The 10,897-nt window shown below is 39.9% G+C and overlaps 1 protein-coding gene across 1 annotated transcript; it reads left to right on the forward strand.

Moving 5' to 3' along the window:
- The first annotated feature begins 2,138 nt into the window (after positions 1–2,138).
- Positions 2,139–2,687, forward strand: LOC5574558 (eclosion hormone). Its single transcript, XM_001661458.2, has 2 exons — positions 2,139–2,279; positions 2,337–2,687. The coding sequence occupies exons 1-2, from the start codon at positions 2,192–2,194 to the stop codon at positions 2,519–2,521; spliced, it is 273 nt and encodes a 90-aa protein (XP_001661508.2). The 5' UTR covers positions 2,139–2,191; the 3' UTR covers positions 2,522–2,687.
- Positions 2,688–10,897: the final 8,210 nt, after the last annotated feature.

Below are 10,897 nucleotides of genomic sequence, written 5' to 3' on the forward strand. Positions count from 1 at the left end.
CTATCAAACAGCTCAAGAACAACAAAGCAGCTGGAATGGATGGTATTGGAGCGGAACTTATTAAAATGGGCCCGGACAGGTTGGCCACTTGTCTGCACCGATTGATAGCCAGGATCTGGGATACAGAACAGCTACCGGAGGAGTGGAAGGAGGGAATAATATACCCAATATACAAAAAGGGTGACAAGTTAGAATGTGAGAACTATCGAGCGATCACCATTCTTAATGCAGCCTATAAAGTGCTTTCCCAGATCATCTTCCGCCGTCTATCGCCACTGGCAAGCAGATTTGTGGGAAGTTATCAAGCCGGATTTGTGGACGGGCGATCAACGACAGACCAAATCTTTATGTTGCGGCAGATCCTCCAAAAGTGTCGCGAATATCAAGTACCTACGCACCACCTATTCATCGATTTCAAAGCGGCCTATGATACCATCGACCGCGAAGAGCTATGGAAGATTATGGACGAGAATGGTTTTCCCGGGAAACTGACTAGACTGATCAAAGCAACGATGGATAGTGTACAGTGCTGTGTGAAGATATCGGGTGCATTATCGGACCCGTTTGAAACACGCAAAGGACTTCGACAAGGCGATGGTCTTTCCTGCCTCCTGTTCAATATTGCGCTAGAAGGTGTTATGAAACGGGCGGGCTTCAACATGCGGGGCACGATCTTCAATAAATCCAGCCAGTTCATCTGTTTCGCTGACGACGTGGACATTGTCGGAAGAACGTTCCAGGTGGTTGCTGAACAGTATACCAGGCTGAAACGTGAAGCAGATCGGGTTGGATTGAAGGTAAATACGTCGAAGACGAAATATCTGCTGGCTGGAGGAACCGAGCGCGATAGAGCTCGCATAGGCAGACGCGTGACGATCGACGGGGATGAGTTCGAGGTGGTGGACGAATTCGTCTACCTCGGATCATTGATAACGTCGGATAACAACTGCAGCAGAGAAATTCGAAGACGTATCATCGCCGGAAGTCGTGCTTACTATGGACTCCACAAGACCTTGCGGTCTGGTAAACTTCACTTCCGTACTAAGTGTACCATGTACAAGACGCTAATAAGACCGGTAGTCCTCTACGGGCATGAGACGTGGACAATGCTCGAAGAGGACCTGCAAGCGCTAGGAGTTTTTGAACGACGTGTGCTTAGGACGATCTTCGGCGGAGTATGTGAGAACGGCGTATGGAGGAGAAGAATGAACCACGTGCTTGCGCAACTCTACGGTGAACCCAGTATCACGAAAGTCGCCAAAGCTGGAAGGGTACGATGGGCGGGACACGTTGTGAGAATGCCGGACAACAATCCCGCAAAAATGGTGTTCAACTCAAATCCGGCCGGTACAAGACGAAGGGGAGCGCAACGAGCTAGGTGGTTTGACCAAGTGGAGCAGGATCTTGGAAGTGTGGGGCGATCGAGGAATTGGAGGTTAGCAGCCATGGACCGAGTTAGTTGGCGTAACATTGTGACGCAGGTCATGTCTTGAAGGACGTAGAGCCAGCAAAAGTAAAGTAAAGTAACATATTCTCCCTTTAAGGTCGGTAGTAATGAAACATTGCTTCGATGTTAAATGTCAAAAGTTTGAAACATGAAACGTCAACAATAATCGATCGAAATAGAAAAATTCTAAAGAACAGATAGTTTAAAATGATCTATCGTGTTGATATTTTTTGACTTTTGAATAAATTGTGGTTTTCACTACTTCTAATTACCTTAACTAAATTTGTTTTAATTGTTTCTTTTATTCTTTGTTGGTTCGGTGTTTTTAACGATACGCTTCACAGAAAACTTTTGATTACTAATAACTTCCATAGGAACCTTTTCTCGATGCCTTCAAAGACATCGAGCTATAAAATTAATTTCATCACAATCCTAAATTCGTCACCATCTCGACTTCAATGTGCATAGAACGTCACGATGACAGTAAAGTTTCAGTTTTCATCTGCCCACTATAAGTTTGCAGTAAGGGTAAGCACTTTAGCTTCACTCCAAGTAATTCGATTTCCGTTGCAAGGGAGCACATTGCACGGAGCACATTGGCTCTATTTTGACGTCGGTCTGTGAAACATCCTGACTAAATCTTGCATATAAGCTCGAAGGAATAAGCAGAATATATCAAAACGACTTGCAACTCTTTTAGAAAATCATTTTCCTGAAAGAATTCGAAGCTTGTTCCAAACCACTATGGCTTCAGTAAGAATAGTTGCACTTTTCATTGCGATTGCATTGGCAGTTGTGTTGGTTTCTGAAGCAAGCGCAAATCCTCAAATTGGTAAGTTACACATAATTTTCGGTAGAAGAAACGAATAACTGTAAAAAATTCTATTAGATATCCTAGGCGGATACGATATGATCGGAGTCTGCATCAACAACTGCGCCCAGTGCAAGAAAATGTTCGGCGAGTTCTTCGAAGGCCATCTGTGTGCTGAAGCCTGCATCCAGTTCAAGGGCAAAATGGTACCAGACTGTGAAGATATCAATTCGATCGCTCCGTTCTTGAACAAACTGAACTAGCCGATGACCTCAACTCCTTACTACGGACCTCATCTACCAAAACTCAAGTGATCTCTCACTGCTCCGGGGCATTTCCTGCCCTTATGGCTTTGTATATTTTGATTTCATCCAAACTAAAAACCAGGAGTAGAATGCTCTCTTTTAAAAGTTCACAAATAAAGCTTTAAACCCGTAATGAATTCAAAATTATTCTAATTTCCTTTCACGGGGTTCAACCAGTCAAGAATGGGTCATTGTTTGCTCAAGCCACCGATGCGAAAACAAACCATATGGCTAGCCTGTCACGGTGGAAGGCGGTACCCCTGAGACCCAAGCACACTGGAGTAATTTGGGACAAACATGGCCAAAATTATACTTGCCACGACATGCGGCATACTGTCCCAACTAACCACTAGACCGCTTATTCGCCTTTTGCGATTTTCGGGCTATTATACGGCCAATGGAGGGCATGTCAGCTCGATAACAGCCCTATATTAGCACGCATGGCGAATGAAAGTTCCATTTCAATACTTAACATCAGTATGATACTATGACTGAACAGGTCAAAAGCCAAAACGTTTATCTTTTGACCTTTTGTCATAGATTCATTTTGAAAATATAATGTGATCAAAAATTAAATTTGAAATTCGTTCTACTGAATCCTCTGTGCAATGAAATGATGACACGCTGAACCGAGAGAGTGAATTGACGATGGCGATCAGTACCAGATCTTGATGCTCCGGAACGTTCTATTTGTTCAAGCAATTAAAAAAGCAGATCTAGAGACTCTTGATCGCTAATCATAACAGCGCGCACTTTGGGGCCGGGGTTGTCTGGGTAAGTGGCCACTATCGTACCTGGGCTGTTTGAGTCTGAAGCAACAGCCATAGCGTTTGTGTTGGCAGTCAGGATAAGTGCTACCATTACGTTGCTCCTACTGGAGTGCACGGGAGGCGATCGACAAGTGGCCGAGTATCAAGTACTCCTCCGGTGGCTGTCTGTTGTCCGGAGATTGAAACCCTACCGGCAGCAGTGATTTCCGACCGACTGACTTGGGGTTCTATGACGAAGACAAGCAGAAGCAACCGGCAATCGAGCAGATGATGACGATGATAGAACTCAAGCAGATGTTGCTCGTTGTGAGCTTTCAAGTGTAAATAAACACTTGGAGTTTATTTTTCTTAAAAGCATTGCGCGTCAAAGCGGACGTTGGGCTAGAGTAAAGTTGAACCAGATCGTATTGCGTTGCTGTTTCCATAGCCTCTGACGAATTTAGCGATCATTTATTATGTAGACAGGGAAGTGTTATCTGCTTTTGGTCTGTCAAAGTCGTAATTCACTGAAACCTCAACTTAAGGTAATTCATTTTTCGGAAATCCCATTAACGTTATTACATATACGTTTCATCTGACGTAAATGAACTGCATTTAAGATTGGGAAGCATTTCAGTACCCACTTTTGAATGTCGTATAATCGTACTATGCGTACACAAATTCTTTCTGCTGACGTAAGTTTTGAAACTACCTTAACCAATAAAACCGTACTTCTCCAGGGATTGCTTAAAATGTTCTTTCAGAGATATATTAAGGAATTTCTCCTGTGATATTTTTTGGTGGTTCCTTCAAAGATTTCACCATAATTTGTTACATGAATGTTTCCAGAAATTTTTCAAAAAAAACCTTCCAGGGATTCAACCTGAATAATTTCTGAGAAGTGCTTTGTTTAATCCTCTGAGTAAATATCAGTGGAATCCCTGGAGGAATAATCTTTTGGAATTTTGTAGATGCCTTCTAAATAGAATACCTAGAGTGGAGAAAGGAAGAACTTCCAGTTCAATCCTTCACGGAATCGCTGGTCGATTCTCTCGTGGAAATATTGGTAGTTTTCAAAAAAAATATTGTGGACTTGTGGATTTTTTTAAGCCAAATCCCTGGAGGAATTTCTTATAACCCTGAACAATTCCAAGAAAGGAAATCATAGTTAAACCATTGAAGTATTTTACGGTTGATTTTTCTTTGGTAAATTCTAGTGAACTCTGGTGATATTCACAGTATTAACTGAATTCCTTGAAGATTATTTGATAGAAATCTTGAAGAATTACCTGGCCTTATTCTAGATGCAATCAATGTAGGGAAATCTGAAGGAGTTCTTCTGGAGGAATTTAGGTTGAAAGCCCTAGGGAAAATCCTAGTGGAATTTTCGAAGGAATTTCTGGTGAAATTTCTGAAGGAATTCTCAAAGGAATCCCTGAAGGAAATTCTCTTTTGAATCTCAGGAGGAGAGTCAGTGGAAGGTATATTGGTGGATTTCCAAATTGCTTGTGAAATCTTTATAAGAAATTTTTGTTTAAAATTGCTGGAGGAATTCCTCAAAACCCCCAAGAATCCCTGGAGATATTCCGTGAGAAATTCCGGAAGGAATCTCTTGAGTTATTCCGGTGATAAAATCCGTATAAGAAATTTCCTGTAAAATCCCAGGAGGAATTTCTGATAACCCTTGGGGATCCTTGCAGATATTAATTCCTTGAAGAACATCGGGAAGCATCTCTTGATTAATTCCCGGAGGACTACTTTGAGGAATTCCTGAACGAATTCATTGAAGAATTCCCTAGAAAAATCCCCGAAGAAAATTTCTCTTTAGAATCTCTTAATACATTCCGGGAGCAATCCGTAGTAACGCAAAATAACCCTAAAGGAAGCTCAAAAATAATTCCTGATAGAATCCCTGACAGAACTTCTGATAAAATCCCAGAAGGTGTTCATGATGCAGTCCCACGAGGATTTTAAAACTTCTGATGGAATCCTTGGAACAACTGATGTAATCTGATGGAATCCCTAGAGAATCTCTTGATATAATTCCAGTAGGAATTCCAGGTAGAATCTCTGGAGGAACTCCTACAGAAACTTTTGATATTCTTGAATGAACTCCTGATGAAATCCTTGGAAGGATTTCTAATAATATGCCTGGCGGAACTCCTCACAAAATCCTAGGAAAAAATCCTGATGGAATTTCTTCGGGAATCCCTGATATAATCTGTAGAGGAATTCCAGGTGCAATCTCCGAAGGAATCCCTGATGGAATCCACAAAGAAACTTTTGAAAGAACCCCTGTAAGAATTCCAGATGGAATCTCAAAAGGAACTCCTGATGAAATCCCTACAGAAACTTGTGATAGAATCCCTGGAGGAATTGCGGGTGGTATATCTTAAGGAACTTCTACTGAAATCCTTGAATGATAAAATCCCTAAAAGAGCTCCCGATGGACTACCCAGAAGAACACCATCCCTAGAAGAACTTGTGATGAAGGAGTTTCAGGTGGAATTTCTGAAGAAACTTCTGATGTAATCCCTAGAGGAACTCCTGTTGGAATTTCTATAGGAATTCCTGAGTAATTCCCTGTAAGAATTCCTGATAAGATTCCTTATGGAACTCCTGATATAATCCCAAGATGAACTCCTGATATAATCTTTGAAGGAACTCCAAATGAAATTCCCAGGAGAATTAATATATGAAGTTCTAAAGGTACTCTTAATAAAATTCCTATAGGAACTCCTGAGGAATCCCTGGAGGAACTACTGATCGAATCCTTGCAGAAATACCTAAAGATATTATTGAAGGAACTCCAGATCGAATCATTGAAGGAACTCCTGATAGAATTCCTATAGAAACTACTGATGATATCCCTGGAGCGATTCCTGATAAGATTCCTGATGGAACTCCTGATAAAATTCCTAGAGAAATTCCTTATAATATGCCTAGAAGAAAAATTGATGAAATTTCTCGAGGAGCTCCTGATATAATCTCTGGAGGAACTCCTGATGGAATCTCTGTAAGAAGTCCAGGTGGAATCTGTGAAGGAACTTAAGATAGAATCACTGGAGGAACTCCTGATGAAATCCTCAGAGGAACTCTCAGAGGTACTACTGATAGAATCCCTATAGGAACTCTTTATGGAATCCTTAGAGGAACTCCTGATGGAATTCTAGGAAGTATTCTTAAACATATTCTCGAAGGCACTAATCATTAATTCCTTAGAAAGAACTTCTGATGGAATTCCTATAGGAACTCCTGATAGAATCCCTAGAAGAATACCTTATGTTATCCCTTGAAGAAATCCTGATGTAATACTTCGAGGAACTCCTGATATAATCTCTAGAAGAACTCCTGAGAGAATATCTATCTTTCAATAGAATCCCTGGAAGAACACCAGCTGAAATCTCCAGAAGGACTATCATGGAAGCTTTAAAGATATTCCTGATAGAAGCCCTAAAGATACTCTTGATAGAATCTCTATAAAACTCCTGATAGAATACGTGGAGGAATTCCTTAAGGAATCCTTGGAGAAATTCCTAAATCTATTGTTGAAGGAACTCCTGATGAAATCATTGGAGGAACTCCTGATGAATTCCCTAGAAGAACTCCTGATGGAATCCCTAGAGAAGCTCTTGATAGAATCCCTGGAGGAATTCCAGGTGAATCTCTGAAGGAAATCACTGGAGAAACTTCTCATAGAATTGCTCGAGGAAATCCTGATGGACTCCCTGGAGAAATTCCTGATAGAAACCCTGTAGGAACTCCTGATGAAATCCCTAGAGGAGCATCTGATGAACTCCTCAGAAAAACTCATGATGGAATCCCTAGAGAAACTTCCGATGGAATCCCTAGAGGAAAACCCCTGATGGAACTCCTGATGTAATCCTTCGTGGAACTCATGATTGCATCTTTAGAAGAATTCCTGGAGGAAATTTTGATGGGATTCGTGGTGGCATCTCTGATAGAATTCTTGGTGTAATATCTAAACTAACTTCTGATGGATACTCTCCTGATGGAATCCCTAGATGGATTACCAGGATTAATTCCTGGTAAAATTCCTGATGGATTCCTTGTAGAAATTCCTGGCACACGCTCAAAAAAGCGTTCTGGAAAACGTGAACTGTCAAAAATACACCGTGAACTACCATGATTGGTCTCGTATACATGATCTAGTTCACCGTGTATTTTTGCTTGTTGACGAGTTCACGCCTGCTGTTCACGGATACGAGAACGGATTTTTTTCTGTGCACAATCCCTGGAAGAATTTCGTATTGAACTTTTGATGGAATCACCAGTAGAACTTCTGGTGTACTTGGGATAGAACAGGTTAAAGATTGTGGGAAAACTCCAGTGGAGTATATTGAAACAACTCAAAAGCACACATTTGCAAGATCACCATGATAATAATAAATCTTCGAGCTGTTTAGTAGAATACCTATAAGTAGATGAAAAAACCGAATTTAGTACTATACCATTTAATTCCACTAGAGTTTGTATCCTTTGACAGATACGCGTATTTCGACTAAGTCGAGTCTAGTACACGACACTGAAGACGGCCTTACAGTTGAGGTCGAAATACGCGTATCTGTCAAAGGATACAAACTCTAGTGGAATTAAATGGTATAGTACTAAATTCGGTTTTTTCATCCACTTAAGATCACCATATCATCGACGCTATGTAAATTCACGCATTTTGACTTATCACCCATCTCATCTGCAGCTCATGGGCCGTCGAAGCTTCAATTTGACATGATGACGTTGATATTCGTGATTCGCCAACCATCAAATCGGTTTCACAAACTGTCAAATTGGTTCGTCAAGCAGCACGGTCAAACATAGCTCCAACATGAGCATCAATCTGAGGGCGGAGTCAATGTTGGTAAAACCGTCTGAGCGTCTGTGGGCTGCATTATTCATCAGAACACTATAACAGCAATTTGCATGCGAGGTAAACCAATGTTGTATTTATGCTATGTTTAGAATACGGAGTTGTATATATACAAGCGGTTTTCGCGATATTGGGCCAATATCATGTTTCCGGAACGTGATATTTCCATACATTTTTGATAGCTCCAAAATCACCTTTTGAATATGATATGTTTGATAGCATGAGATAAGCTGCTCGAATATGCTGCTCAAAAGCAAATTTTGCAGCAACTCTGCGGGCATTTGACAAAAATGCCATTCTTAATATTTTTCATTCTTGTTATGATTTTTTTTCTACTCGGAGCGCCCTGCGCCGGAGCACTTGAACCAATCAAGAGATCCATCTCGAAATCGCTCCGACAATATTTCCATGAATGACACCAATTATTCCTCTATATAATTATCTAAAAAAATTCCAGGGAACAATTCCGGGAATTCTTGCGATAACTCCTCCAAACTCACCTTGGAACTGTTCTAGGAATTTCTCCTGGAACCACTCCGTGAATTCCTCCGAGAATTTCTCCAGGAACTACTCTGGGGTTTCTAAATAGTATCATCTGTAAATTCCTCCGTGTTTAATATTCCTTCAGTAAAAATTCCGGGAATTATCCCAGAAAAAATTTCAGGGATTTTTAGGTGAACTGAAATTTTTTCAGAGATTTCTACGAGAATGCTTCAAGAAACTGCTCCGGTAATTTCTCTGTGATTTTCTTAGCCCTCAATCAGAAATTCTTTGAATATTGCAAAACTTCCCTCTTGGATTTTATAAGAAATTCTGTCAGTAATTTGTGTAGTGAATCTATTGGGATTTTTTTTTCTAAAAAAATCTCTACAAACTTCATTGGGAATTTCTTAAAAGTTTCCTTTTAAATTGATATGTGAATTTTTTGAGGGCATTTCAGAGAATAACATCAGCAATTCGTCACGAAACTTCTTTTAAAATTCCTGTCAAGATCTTCAGGGAATTATTTTCAAAATTCATCCAGGAATTCAGGATTTTGTTCCAGAAACTAGTAGGGGACATCCTGCAGGAAATTCTTTTAATCTCCTTAAAGAATTCCGCCAAGAATTTCTATGTGAGTTCATTCTAGCATTCCCTTATAAGTTCGTTCAGATTTCCTCTGAAAATTTGAACAAACATTTGCCTGAGACCATTTTCAGGTGCAAATCCAAAAGGAAATCGCAAGACATTTTGGAAGGAACTTCCAACAGAACTGCTATATGAACTTCAAAATTTTTTTCGGGGATTACAATGGAAATGCTTCAAGGTATTATTCCAGTTATTTCTCTAGGGAATTCCATCAGAATTCCTCCAGAGTTTCTTTAAGATACTGCTTCAAGGATTCTTCCAAGTGTTTCTTACGATCTTATCTAATAATTCTTTCAAAAACCTCATCGGAAATTTTATAAGGAATTCCATCAGTAATTTCTGTTTTTGAATCTTGGTTTTTCAAAAAATTTCTCGAGGAACACATTTTCCACGAATTTTCCGATACTTTTCTCCAGAAAATCGCCTGAAAATTCCTTCAGAGTTTTCTTTTGAATTATTTTAAGTGAAAAAATTTAGAGCATTTCAGGGCATAGCGTCAGAAGTTTTTCAGGTAAGCTTAGGAGAACTTCAGATAAACATTTGGAACTCCTGTAAATAATTACTCCAAAAGGTCTTCAGGGAAATATTCTCAAAATTCATACTGGAATTCTGAAGGTTTTTTTTAGGAAAGAGTAAAGGACATTCTGCAGGATTTTCTTCAGAGAACTTCTTAGGGAGTTAGAGATTTCCTTGTGAATTCATACCAAAATTTCCTAACAAGTTCATTACGAATTCCCCTGGAATACAATAATTCGCCTGAGAATTTCTACACGTACAAACTCCAGAGGAAATCACAATATGTTTCGGAGGAACTTCTAGAGGAATTTCCAAAAGAATTCCTAGAGCAACTTCCGTAGGAACTACTATATGTACTTTCGGAAAAACACCTAAAGGAACATATTAAGTAAAGAGCCGAAGAAACTCATGGGTCAACTTTCTGAGGAAATCCTGCGAAATCTTGCAGAGGAACTTCCTGAGGAAATCCTTGCGGAACATCTGGAGGAACCCCTAACTCTTAATGAAATTTCCGAAGTTAACCCATGATTTATAACTTCCAGAGTAACTCCAAAAAAAACCTTGCGTAACATCTGGGGCAACGCATTTAGTCTATACAACTCAATGATATAGTACTTAATTTGCTTTTTCATTTATTCATAGGTATTTCACTAAACAGCTCGAAGATCATCTGGAGCAACTCCTAAATGAAGTTCTATAGGTATTTGTGCGGAAATCAGAAGAATTTCTTCAGGAACTCTTAAGACAGCTTGCAAAAGAACTCTTAGGGGAGCTTCCAGAGAAACTCTTAGTGAAACTTCTGGAAGAAATGCTAATGAAACTTTTGAAGAAATGCCGGATTTGGGGAAACATCTGAAGGAACTCCTTGGAAAACTTCCGGAAGAATTTTTAGAGTAGCTTCTGGAGGAACTCTTATAGGAACATCTCGAGTAAATACTGGAAAAAATTGCAGCGGAACTCAGAAGAAAACTTTTAGAAGAACTTTTAGAGGAACTTTCAGAAGAAATATTAAATAAACTTCCGGAGATAATCCAACATTGGGAACACTTCTGC

The sequence above is a fragment of the Aedes aegypti genome, chromosome 3, assembly GCF_002204515.2.
Source record: "Aedes aegypti strain LVP_AGWG chromosome 3, AaegL5.0 Primary Assembly, whole genome shotgun sequence".
NCBI classification, from domain to species: Eukaryota; Metazoa; Arthropoda; class Insecta; order Diptera; family Culicidae; genus Aedes; species Aedes aegypti.